At 46.2% G+C, this 12,771-nt stretch overlaps 1 protein-coding gene across 6 annotated transcripts; it reads right to left on the reverse strand.

The window, feature by feature from the left end:
* Window positions 1-315: 315 nt before the first annotated feature.
* Window positions 316-3,857, reverse strand: LOC100217028 (uncharacterized). 6 transcript variants are annotated; one of them, XM_008652773.4, is made up of 4 exons: window positions 3,632-3,844; window positions 2,529-2,590; window positions 1,551-1,647; window positions 316-1,461 (listed from the first exon to the last, which is right to left on the reverse strand). In XM_008652773.4, the coding sequence occupies exons 3-4, from the start codon at window positions 1,562-1,564 to the stop codon at window positions 501-503; spliced, it is 975 nt and encodes a 324-aa protein (XP_008650995.1). In that variant the 5' UTR covers window positions 1,565-1,647; window positions 2,529-2,590; window positions 3,632-3,844; the 3' UTR covers window positions 316-500. The 6 variants fall into 6 exon arrangements, with proteins under 6 accessions (XP_008650995.1, XP_035816296.1, XP_008650993.1 ...); XM_035960403.1 differs by having other exon boundaries at window positions 1,551-1,783; window positions 3,511-3,844; NM_001143402.1 differs by having other exon boundaries at window positions 329-1,461; window positions 1,551-1,783; window positions 3,632-3,740.
* Window positions 3,858-12,771: the final 8,914 nt, after the last annotated feature.

Consider the following 12,771-nt stretch of genomic DNA (forward strand, 5'->3'; position numbering starts at 1 on the left):
TGCTGAAAGGAACAGGTTGGGACTTGGGAAGAAGGCACGAAAATTGCAAAACCGGGAGTAGAGCTCCAGGCAGCTTTAAGGAAAAGCAACAGTTTACAAACTACTCCTGTCTAGTTATCAAATGTTTTAATTGTTTTTCTTAGTTCGTCAAAACAATAATAAAAATAACAAGTGAGGCGAGATCTGTTGGGTTGCCATTGCTGGGAAATCACCAGGCAAGTATAACAATCTCCTGCATGTAAAATAACATTTTGACCCAACATAGAAGACAAAAAATCCACTCCAATCGAGTAGCGCGGACGAAGAGAAGCCATCAAAGAAATGCAGAGACACCACAAATGACATTTATGATAAATAATGTAGTTCTTTTTGCATCTAGGATAGATTGTTTAGACAGATTAAATACATTAAATAAAAACATAACCTTAACATATATTTACAAAGATAGCATGAATGGATTAACCAATAAAGCTCTACACGTAGAACTGATATTGCTTCCATCAGTAGTGGCTTCTGTGCGTGTACCGCAGCCGCTGCCGCCTGCTTGGCACCACTGACGAATTTAGGCTCCTGCCGGAGCCTGAATCTCGGGTACCAACATAGGACCTATCCAGAAGCAAGTGACGATGTCCACGATAGTTGCTACGGTGTCCAGAGTGGTGATTTGAGAAGCCCCGTTGCAGTCGATTCCGTGTGCTTGACCGACGACCCCCCTGCCAACCTGAATGCAGGGGTCGCCTACTGCCTAATGAAAACCTGGGTGGTACTCTGTTGTTCTGTGGTATCCTTGCCAAATTACGCCTTTCATCTGACCAAATGCTAGGTGACCCTAGGGCTTCATGTGGCCAAACCCTTGGGGGATCAAGTCTAGCATCTGGTGATTCAACTTGGTCTGACCACCATTCACTACTTTCATCGTCGCCAGAGTCTATGTCTGGGGACATGTCATCTCTAGTCTCAATAACATAGTCACCAACTATTATTGCCCCAGGTACCTGGGACCTGATTGCACTAATGACATCACCGACCTCCTGCTCACGCTCAAGGCGATCCCAAGCTCTTTTCCTGGACAGATCTACATGAGCAGGCTCTGTAAGAACGTGTGCAGTCCTAGCATGTTCACGCAGTTGTTCATAGGTTCCAGTAAATTTGCAGGATTCATGAGAGCAAGTTCTCAACTTATTGTCTAGATACTGTCTCACATCTCCAGCAGGAATCCAGCCAGATACAGATCCTCTACAGAGAGGACACTTAACTTCAGCAGAACTTTGCATGGCATCATGGCATTCCCCCGATACAATACCACCTTCAACAGTTAAGGTTGAGTTCTCAAATTCTTGATGGTTAGCGAAATCAAATTCAGATCTAGATATGTCATCTGGATTTGGGCCACTGTTTACATCGGTATGATAAGATCCCTCATTATCAACATGTCTTCCGAGTCTTGGGCTCCGTGAACGTCTGGAAATCATATTATAGTGAGCTCTTGGTTGGACAGTTCTGATATTGGAGTTTGAAAGCACCGAATAGGTTGAGTGTGAAGCACGGACCTTACTATCACCATTCATTTTTCTGAACCGATCAAGGCAATTAGAGTGACGATGGCTTGTGTTACAAATGTAACATCTGCAGCCATTCTTGTATGAACTGCATATAAGTAAAACAGCATTGTGGGGTTGCTCCATACAAATAGGGCAAGAAATCCTGTCCCATTCCATATGCAGAGCAGTGTGTGGTGTGACTGTAGATCTGTTACTTTTCTTACTTGTCATCTTGAAACCAACTGTGTTGAATTCACTTAACAGTTAGAATTGTTGAAAAAATAAGTTGTTGTTTCAAGTTAAGAAGTTAAGCAGTTTAAGCAAAAAAAAAAATCTGAAAACACATTTTTCTGTACTCATCAGAACAGATTTTTTTTTCTTCTATATAAACACAAAAGCAAGTGCCAAGACCAAGAAAGAAGATAAGTCAATAATAAGTATCAAAGTTCCACTGAAGTTTATTAAATTAATATTAAGATCATTTAAGGGACAATTTTGGTTCCCAACAGATATTTTAGTTTCAAAGAGGGCATTCTGGTTCAAAGGAAAGGATCTCCTGCCTTCAAAACATACTTCTAAAAAGGTAGTAGGACATAAACATTCAGATAAGTACCGCCGCCCAATGAAAGTTGCAGAGAAATTGCACATTCTATATAACAAATACAATAATAAAACAAATCGAGAATTACTGGCCATAAATGGCAATATATATTGTCCTAAAAGACATAGTGGCAACATTAAATAAGACTATCCTATACAAGGTAAATATAGTGCTTGTACCCAAGGAAATGTCATTCCGTGAAAGTTCACATTAGCTTCCCAATGGCATGGAAAAAAATGATAAAGTAGGTTTACTGTAAAAAATGGCCTAACTGAGCACATCCTATATAACAAAAAAAAGGAAATGACAGATCAAGAAAAAAACAGAGACCTGAAGCACATAATTAATATGTTCATTTGACATTTACACAAAAGGTTGGTACTAACCTACAGAATGTACTGAACACTTCAAGTGGATCAAGATTTGGGATCATATGCCACAGTTATCCCTGAAATCATTAGTAGAGTACTATATGTCAGCAGAAGCTAGAACACGAAAAATCAGATAGCATGAATTTTGCTTCAATCAATTCTAAGACCTACTATATAACTGACAGGATAACATGAACCACAAAAGTCATAGGAGAGTCCACTACAAAAATGCATTACTCGTTTCACGAAACAGGAAATCACATTTCAACATATAAAGGGTTTTAATGTGTCTACAATTGACCCATAATTCTCAATGTGAACCTTACATGTACAGTACAGGATTAAGAGTAGTTTTGGTCATAAGAACAGTAAACCATCTAAGCAGTCCATAACCTTTTGCTTCAAGTAGGGAGGAGGAACAAGTATATGATTTTGAGTTTTTGACTATTGAGCCCCTCATAAAATTTTGTTTCTAGGATCGAACACAGATATTGACACGCATTTCATCTAACTTGCAGACAAAATTAAGCAGTTGACAGTTAGGTAAATCTTAGAAAAAGCATGGGGCATTCGTAGGCTGGAAAAGGATTTTTCCTTACGCCCCCAATCAAAATGAAACACAGGTTAATTAGCATATTGTCGATGGAAATTGCATCCCATTTAACACCAAGCTCTGCTCTGGATATACTAAACAGGAAGCTAGTGCGAAGATGCCTATCCAATGAACATCAATTAAAGTACATGCATTTCGCTTGATCCTAACAGATTCCAGATTCGCGGCCCGACGATGAACAATCACCAGCATCCCGACAGTTTTGTCCTACCGCGACGGTCAGCCGTCAGGACCAACGACTAGCAATCCCCCAACTACCGCGTCAAGGATCACGAACCAACCGGATCGGCAGCGCCTCCCCGAATTGAAATCCTACGCACCCAAATCGACGAGAAGGGACAGGTTATGATAAACAACCCCGATCGCAGCGGACATAGCACTTACCACCACGGCCATCCCACGCAACCGATCTACCGACACGGAAGCCACGGCGGAATCGAGCGAAGACAAGAGAGACGCCTAAATCGACGGACGTCAAGCTAAACGCAGAGGGAGGAATTTTTACGGGAGTTTGACGCGCGGGCTGCACCGGATCGGACAAGGCTCCCCGCTTCCCCTCTCTCACGGTCTCGGTTGCCCTTTTCTTTTCTCCGAAGGCTTCCCGATTTTCCCCCCTATCACCTGCTCCGATCCCCCGCCCTCTCCTGCGGCTATATAGGAAAGACCAAGAGAGGGAGGGGATTTTGGCATTGTTGGTGGTGGGCGGCTGGCGCTGTGCGTCGTGCCTCCACTTTCAGTCTCTAAATGCTATTTTTCTATATTTTAGCTTTTTAAAAATATATATATTTCTCCTATAAAAATATCACACCTATTATCATCAATAAGCTGTTACCTTAAAAACATACAGTTAGCCATACATGCTATGACATTAGCTATGCCTCGGTATTATGGTCTATAATAACGAGCTCGACGTCACATACAATAATGTTGAGGTCTAACCAGTAACCACAGTCTTTCTGATAGTGTCATTTCATTTGCTCTATCTCTCTCGCTCTCTCTGTCATGCCCTTGCCTCACCTGTCTTGTCTGCCCTGTCCAGCACTCACCTGTGTAGCCACTCATGACCGCCATCACTCGTGCTCTCTCTCGCGTCCCACTTCCCTTGTTTGGTGCCTCCACCAATGCCCCTGACCACGCGTTGTTGTTAGCCGGCTATCGTCTGTACACTTGCCCATAACCCCTCACCAACGCTTATAACCTCATCCAGCAATCGTCTATGAGCTTGTCTTCACCTAGCATTTGTCCGTGAGCAAACCCCACCCTTGCCCATGCCTCCACTACTATCCGGCAGTCGTCCATGTGCTGGCCTATGCCCTTGATTCATGTTGGTACGAAAATCCTTAAACCAAACACTCGGAAGCGGGAAAGTAGATTGCACGGCAAAACAATAGGATGCAAGCTCAACTGTATTGCCAAGCGTGTCCTGGGTGCTATAGGACTAGGGTATTTATAGGGGTAGCCAGGGGTTGGTGAACTATGTACCGTAATATCCCCAGCTACCAACTATATTCTCACCATGCACTAGAACTAGGTAATTACAGGATCGATTACAGACATCCCTATTACACCAGATGTAATACCCTCCTAAGTCGCTTACAAGTGGGTTTGCGGAGGGCGGGCGCTGTTCACACGAAGATCGCTCAGTGCGATGTCTGCTTGCCATCGACATCATGGGTCGCCTTTCGGCCTTGTCAAGTCTTCGAGCCTTCGCCAGCGGTCAGCCCTCTTCACAGGTCAGCTTGTGTGGTTGACCTTGCCACCAATAAGAGAGGTCGTGTTCTCGTGCCTTCGGTATTATCTCTCGGCCTTCATCTTCATTTTGCAACCTTGACCGTGTGGACTTGTGATCGAGGGGGTGTGAAAGTCGCCTAGAGGGGGGTGACTAGGCAAAACCTGGAAATTATAACTTTAAACCCGGACTTGATCCCTCGATTAGCGGTTAGAACAAGATGAACAATTATCGGAGTATAAAACTAAGTCCTTTGCTTGCAAAGAGTATTGCTTCCAAAGAATGCAGAATTAACAAAAGCAACACAACTAAAAAGTTTATGGAGAATAATGCAAGAGGGATTAGATAAGAAGAGGAATAACACAAGTTCTTTCTTGCAAGGCGTTGCTTCTATATATGAGAATTTAACCCGAAACAACACAAAAGCAATATCAACAAAGAATAGTGCAAGAGAACTTAGAGAGGGATAAGACAAACAAATCATAAGCAATAAACACAAGTGACACGGGTGATTTGTTTTACCGAGGTTCGGTTCACCAAGAACCTAATCCCCGTTGAGGAGTCCACTAAGGGCGGGTCTTTTTTAGCCCTTTCCCTCTCTCTAACGGTCACCAAGACCGGCGAGTGTTCCTTCTTCTTTGTCAATAAAAGATCAAAGTCTCTGCAAGGCTAACCACAAAGATAAGGGGCTCTTGCTATCTTTACAATGAATGGGAGTCAAAACTCCACGCTTAAATGATCATTAGAGGTAGCAGACACTTTCTCTTAATGATTCTCACAAGGCGCTATCGCTAAACACACACGAGTAGCTATTTCTTGCTTGATCTTTCTTTTGTGGCACTTGTGAGGCTTTGATGTGTATAGATGTAACACCCTGAATTTGGGGATATAAAATTTCTTTCTAAGTATCTACCAAATTCAGGTGTTACTCTTCTCTCTCTAGTTTCTCTCCCTCTCTTTGTTTTTGGTAGAATTAGCTTAATTAGCGAGGGATTAATTATTTTATTTTGTCAAAACAATATGAGTCATGAAATGTTGCATCATGCTGAGCTCCAAATATTCTTTGAATTATTGCACATGTTTGATTTAATTTGAAATTGAAATTTGGTTTGAATTTGAATTGAAAACCCTAGAGAAAGTAAATAGAAAAGGCATTAGAAATTCTAGGAAAATGGAAAATCCCATTTCGACCCAAGTCAGTCTAGCAGGCCTAGCCCACGCTAACAGGCGCCCCCCGCCTGTCAGCCGATTCCGCGCGCGTGCTCTCTTCCCCCCCCCCCTCTCTCTCTCTCCCGCTGCCCAGTGGGCCAAGCCTATCGGCGCCGTTTTCTTTGAGCACGCGCACGTCCTCTCTCGCTGGCCCGTGGACCCCACCAGTCAGACCCCCCGTCCCTAACCTCCCGCCCGCGCACCCCCGCTGTCGACGCGCCCACGTCCGCGCGTTTCCTGGCCACCTCCGCATGCCCTCGCCCCTTTAGAGCCCGCACCCCGCTCGCCCACTTCCCCCCGCTCATTTGCACCCTCAGTCGAGCTCCCTCACCCTGCGCGCGCAACCAGGCAGCTCCATCGCCGCTCACCGAAGCCCGCCGCCCGTTCCACGACTATCGTTGAGCCCTCGCCTCGCCCGTTGCCTCAGTAAGCTCCACCACATCACCTGTAGCTCGGGACACCCCTCGATTCATCCTTTCCCCCTCTGGTTCGCCTGATCCACGCTCACTGGTTCACTGTCGTAGCTCAGCCGCCGTCGACCCGTGCCCTCACCGTGCCCCGGCCACCGTTCGTGCGTTCCTGAGACTTCCCTCAAGGTAACCGTCCTAGCCCCGCCCTTATTTTCCCCTGTCTCGCATTTACTTGCTTGCGATTGCTCACCGGAGTATTCCCCAGTCCGCCAAGACTCCCCTCCGCCGTTCGGTCGCCTCAGTCCCATTCACACAAACCCGACCCCGCCACAGTGCTTGGCAGACCCTCCCCAACCTCTCCAGTTATTCGAACCGACCTCTCGCGCCTTAGGAGTCCCAGTCTGCCTCGCCTCCGGCGACGACATCGCCGTGTCCGCAGGGAGCGCCGCCCCTGGAAACCTGGTGAAGACAAAGTCCCCTGGCACGCATCCTATCCGCCCAACCCTAATTGGACGGCCCGATTTCAATTAAGCCAGATCTAATCCCAACCGCCAATCCAGATCTGACCGCTCTCCTCTCACTCTCTCTCACCCGCGTCCTGCAGCTGGGCCGGTCGGTCAGGCCGTCTCGTCCCAAGCCACTGACAACCCCAGCCCGCTGGTCAGCCTGCACTAACGTTCGCGCGCGCGCGTCCGCTCGACTAGATCTAATCTGGGCAGTTGCTCGCAGATCCGATGGCCGAGAATACCCCATACCCCTTGAAAGGGAAATAGGCTTACACCTTTTCCTAATTGATTTTGGTGGTTGAATTGCCCAACACAAATAATTGGACTAACTAGTTTGATCTAGATTATAAGTTTTACAGGTGCTAAAGGTTCACAACAAACCAATAAAAAGACCAAGAAAGGGTTCAAAAAAAGAGAGCAAAAGACTACCGAAGTGTGCCCTGGTCTGGCGCACCGGACTGTCCGGTGTGCCACCGGACAGTGTCCGGTGCACCAGGGAACCCAACTCTGAACTTGCCACCTTCAGGAATTCTGGGAACCGCTCCGCTATAATTCACCGGACTCTCCGGTGTAGCACTGGACTGTCCGGTGCTCCAGCGGAGTAACGGCTACACAACGCCAACAGTCGTCTGCAACGAACAATAAATGCGCTACAGTGTGCGCCTGCGCACGCAGAAGTCAGGACAGGCGCCAGAAGGCGCATCGGACAGTGAACAGTGACTGTCCGGTGCACCACCGGACTGTCCGGTGGCCCAGCTGTCAGAAGCTCTGACGGTCAGAACCCAATGACCGGGTGACGTGGCTGGCGCACCGGACTGTTCGGTGCGCCATGCGACAGCAGCCTCCACCAACGGCTCTTTTGGTGGTTGGGGCTATAAGTACCCCCAACCACCCACCATTCATTGCATCCAAGTTTTCAGACTTCAAACCTCATACAAGAGCTATAGCATTCAATACAAGACACATACAAAGAGATCAAATCCTCTCCCAGGCCCGGAATCACTCCAAAGAAATTAGTGACTAGAGAGAGAGACATTTGTGTTCATTTGAGCTCTTGCGCTTGGATTGCTTTTCTTCTTCCTTCTTTCTTGATTCCAACTCAATTGTAACCAAGGCAAGAGACACAAATTGTGTTGTGGTCCTTGTGGGGACTTAGTGTCCCGTTTGATTGAGAAGAGAAGCTCACTCGGTCTAAGTGACCGTTTGAGAGAGGGAAAGGGTTGAAAGAGACCCGGTCTTTGTGACCACCTCAATGGGGAGTAGGTTTGCAAGAACTGAACCTCGGTAAAACAAATCACCGTGTAATCCGCTCTTATTCGCTTGTGATTTGTTTTCGCCCTCTCTTTCGGACTCGCATTTAATTCTAACGCTAACCCGGCTTGTAGTGTGTGCTTAAGTTTGTAAATTTCAGATTTGCCTATTCACCCCCCTCTAGGCGACTTTCAATTGGTATCAGTGCCCGGTACTTCATTAGCGCCTAATCGCTCGAAGTGATATCGGGAGATCACGCCAAGAAGGAGATGGTGACCGACGAAAAGCCTGCCACAAGCCATGGGAAGGCTCCATCCGGAGAGTCCGGCAACAAGGTGAAGGGATCCCCTTCAAACGACAAGTCGTGTCGGAGCGGCGAGAAGAAAAAGAAGATGAATGTCACACCCGGATTTCGGGGCACCAAGACCCGGGCGCGAACATAATCACCAGGTGTGCTGGGACCAAGTCTCACACATATGATGATTCATGGCACAGGATCGAATGTCACATCTTTACTACATAACAGGAGTTCTATACAAAATAAATAAATAATTACATTATAAGGAGACAACGGTCCAGCAACCCAAAGTTGACTGGGAGACGACGACCTAGATCTCTCACGAACTCGCCACAGCATCCTCCATGCGCCTCATCCTGCGGTACCTGTTCTTGACCTGTGGGGTTATGAGACAGCAAGAGTGAGCTCACATACGTTCATCGCTCAACAAGTTGTGGGGAATAATGTGCATGAACTCGCCAAAGGTGGGAGCTCACGTGAAGTGTAAGGCTTACCAAAGAGGATGGTTAGAGCTGAGCATTGCTTTTAAAGTTGGTCAAAATTTTATTAGCAGTTACTAAGTATAAGTAAATACCAACCCAATTAAGTAGTAGAACAAAAGTAACATCACCACCTGCGATGCAATGCATATGACAAATTGAATTTAGTTCCATAAATTAATCATCAGAGAGTCTTGAGCTGCTCATGACAGTGAGCTTGGCTAGTATACCAGTTTTACACTCTGCAGAGGTGGTACCCTTTACCCACAAGTCATGTTACCCATCTGCCAAGGGATCGCTACTTCCCATACACCTCTACCGAGGAGGCGAGGCAGGGTAACACTACGAGGCCTTTACAAAGTTCCACTAGCTTCAGAAAACCCGCTACAGTTTATAGGAAGCTCCAATGCATGGTTCTTGACTGACCGCCATCGCAGCAAAATCAACCAAGGACCTCCCTACACTGACCACTCCCCTACTGCCCTTGCCCCTTTCGGGTAAGGTAGTCCTCCACTAGCTTTCCTAATTAATCAGCCAAGGGCGTCCATAAACCCTTGTGGTGGCACGTGTTTCTCAAGTTAAGCTCTATGTTCCAATTAACATTAATGATCTTGACATGAACATAAATAGAATAACAAAATAACTGGAACGTAGATATGATAAATAATTATCCCAAATCCATGTAAAGCAATAGCAAACTACCCAAGTGATTCAGGGGTAAACAAGGTAATGAGATAAACAATCTAGGGAGACCTATTGGGTCCCATCAAAATTAAACCTATGCATTGAATAGTGATAATAACGAATATTATTGGGTAACAGAAGTGATCAAGGGCACAACTTGCCTGGGACTTGAGATTCCAGGTACCAGGATGATCTTTAGATTCTCGTAACCTCACTGCTAGTCGTAGCAATACAAGCAAACATGGTATAGACAAAATTAACATCACACCAAACATAAGAACAAACTGCATATTAATAATCTATGCGTTGCGACGAGATCGTAGGTTCGAGAATGGCTAAAATCAGAGTTACAGTTAAGAAGTTATGGTTTTCCGAAGATCTACGTGGTTAAATATAGAATAGACTAAATGCAACATTTTAACCTATATTTTATGACAAAACAAAGTTACCAGATGATAATAAATATTATTGTGAGACTAATGCAACTAGAATGGATCAAAACGGAGTTACGGTTATTGGGTTACGAATTTCTGAAGTTATTTAGCACCTAGAATAGATTAATTCAAATGAACAATTTTAATTCAAGTTTCATGGCTAAACAAAGGTACTAGGTGATAAACAATATTAATACAAAATTATTGCAACTGGAATGACTCAATTTGGAGTTAAAATGAATTAACTATGAATTATACAAGTTTATGGAATTATTTTCATACTAAAAACCTATTTCATTATTAATTCCTGAATATCCTAAGTGTTCTGGACTGGGCACCAAATAATACAAAACTCGGGGTCCATTCTGTAACAATTCCCTAGACTCAGGCTAAACCAGGGAAGGACTACGGGTTGATACTGAGGAAACAGAGGGGCTCTTTTGTAAAGCTGTCGGCCGAAAGGGTATCGCAGAACACAGGTCGTCAGATCTAAACAGACGGTCCAGATCATAACGTGAATCGGTACATCTTGCGGTCCGCCAGATCTTCATCCAACGCCTCAGATTTTTAAGTTGCGCGCTCTGCTCTACACCGCTCATCCGCCAATCGACGACTGAGATGGCCCTGGACCGAAACGGTACCCACATCTAATCGCGACCATTAAGACCTGATCGGACGGCCATGGCCCATCGCCTTCAACCCCAAACCCAGGCCGTGGCGAGACGAGCTGCCAGCGGCGGTGCAGCCCGCCGGTACGGTCATGGCCGACGCCCCGATACCCCATTTTGCAATATAGCGAGTGCTACCCTATGAGAAGGCCCAGGCGAAAGGTGTGGAGAGGATCATACCGTGAATCGCGTAGCCGTAAGCCGCGACCACGACGCATGGCGGCTCCGCCGTGGACCATCTGTACCGGTGAGCAATTGGGCTCGCCCGGACGTCCGTATTCCCCCAACACGGCCGCGGACACATCCCCGGTGATGGGATGAAGCCCCCTGTGTTAACATCCAGGGCCCATTGGCGACGAGAGCGGGGATGGGCGGTGGCCACGAGAGTATCGCACAACGGCTATCTCATCGATTCTCTCACATCTCTTGCAATGGTGGAACTGGGTGCATTGGGTTGGGGAGAATGAGGAGACTGCGACGCCTGATTTATATTCCAGTAGCGAAGTCCGAGAGAGGCACGAGGAGCGAGATCCCCGGCGAGGTAATCGGCGTTCTGTTGCGGCGGCAAAGAGTCCGAGCGCGGCTGTTCCGAGGTGGACGACCGAGCTGACCAATGGGCCCCACCGCGTCAGTGGCTGGTGGTCTTGCGCGCGAGCCACTGACGCCGGCCGGGATGGCCCACATGCCAGCGAGAATGGGAACCGCGCGCGCGGGGAGAACAGACTGTGCCGTGGGGGACAGAGACCGACTGGTGGGCCACGGTCGACAGGTGCGAGCGCGAGCGGGATTACGTAGTGGGCCGCGCGGGTGTTAAAGGGATAGTGGGCCGAATTCGAGATCAGGGCCCAGCTGGGTCGGTTTTTGTTTTATTCTTTTCCTTTCTATTTCTTTTCTTTTCTTTTTGTTTCTTTCCTCTTTATTTTCAAATTCAAAATTCAAATTCCAGTTAAAGTTCAAGTTTCATGATAATTTGTTTCACCTCAAATGTTCAACTTGAACATGGTATGGTGATTATTTATTTATTTCTAAATTTTATTTGGTTTTGTATAGTATTTCTCTTTCTATATTATTTCAAATTCTTCCAATTTGCACTTTTGGGTTAAATCCCAATTCTCAACCTATTATTATATTTTTATCCCTTTTTACTAGGTTATTAAATGCACAAACAAAGATCCAATATGATGTAATGGTTTATTTCCAGGTTGCAATGAGTATGGGCAAAAACACATAGTGGGATCTACTCTTTTTAGATTGTTTACAGATTGGGTATTACAATGAAGAAAGTGGTCTACTATGAGACCGACTCTTCATCGCCATCCACCTCCGGCTCCGACACGCCGTCCGTCACTTCTAAGCGCCATGAGTGCAAGAAGTTTAGTAAGATCCCCTTACGCTATCCTCGTATTTCCAAACATACTCCTTTACTTTCCGTCCCATTAGGCAAACCACCCATGTTTGATGGTGAAGATTATAATATGTGGAGTGACAAAATGAGGCACCATCTAACCTCACTCCACACTAGTATTTGAGATGTTGTTGAGATTGGATACATGTACCATCACCGTGGGATGAAGACTATGACTCGGACGAAGTTGCCCAAATCTGGCACTTCAACTTCCAAGGCACCACTATACTCCTCGCCTCTCTAAGTCGAGAGGAGTATAACAAGGTGCAAGGGTTGAAGAGCGCCAAGGAGATTTGGGATGTGCTCAAAACCACGCACGAAGGAGATGAGGTGATCAAGATCACCAAGAGGGAAACGATCGAGGGGGAGCTCGGTCGCTTCATGCTTCACCAAGGGGAGGAGCCACAAGCAATGTACAACCGGCTCAAGACATTGGTGAACCAAGTGCGCAACCTCGGGAGCACCAAATGGGATGACCATGAGATGGTCAAGGTTATTCTTAGATCACTCGTATTTCTTAACCTTACTCAAGTTCAATTAATTCATGGTGATCCAAGATATAAACTAATGTC

The sequence above is a fragment of the Zea mays genome, chromosome 7, assembly GCF_902167145.1.
Source record: "Zea mays cultivar B73 chromosome 7, Zm-B73-REFERENCE-NAM-5.0, whole genome shotgun sequence".
NCBI classification, from domain to species: domain Eukaryota; kingdom Viridiplantae; phylum Streptophyta; class Magnoliopsida; order Poales; family Poaceae; genus Zea; species Zea mays.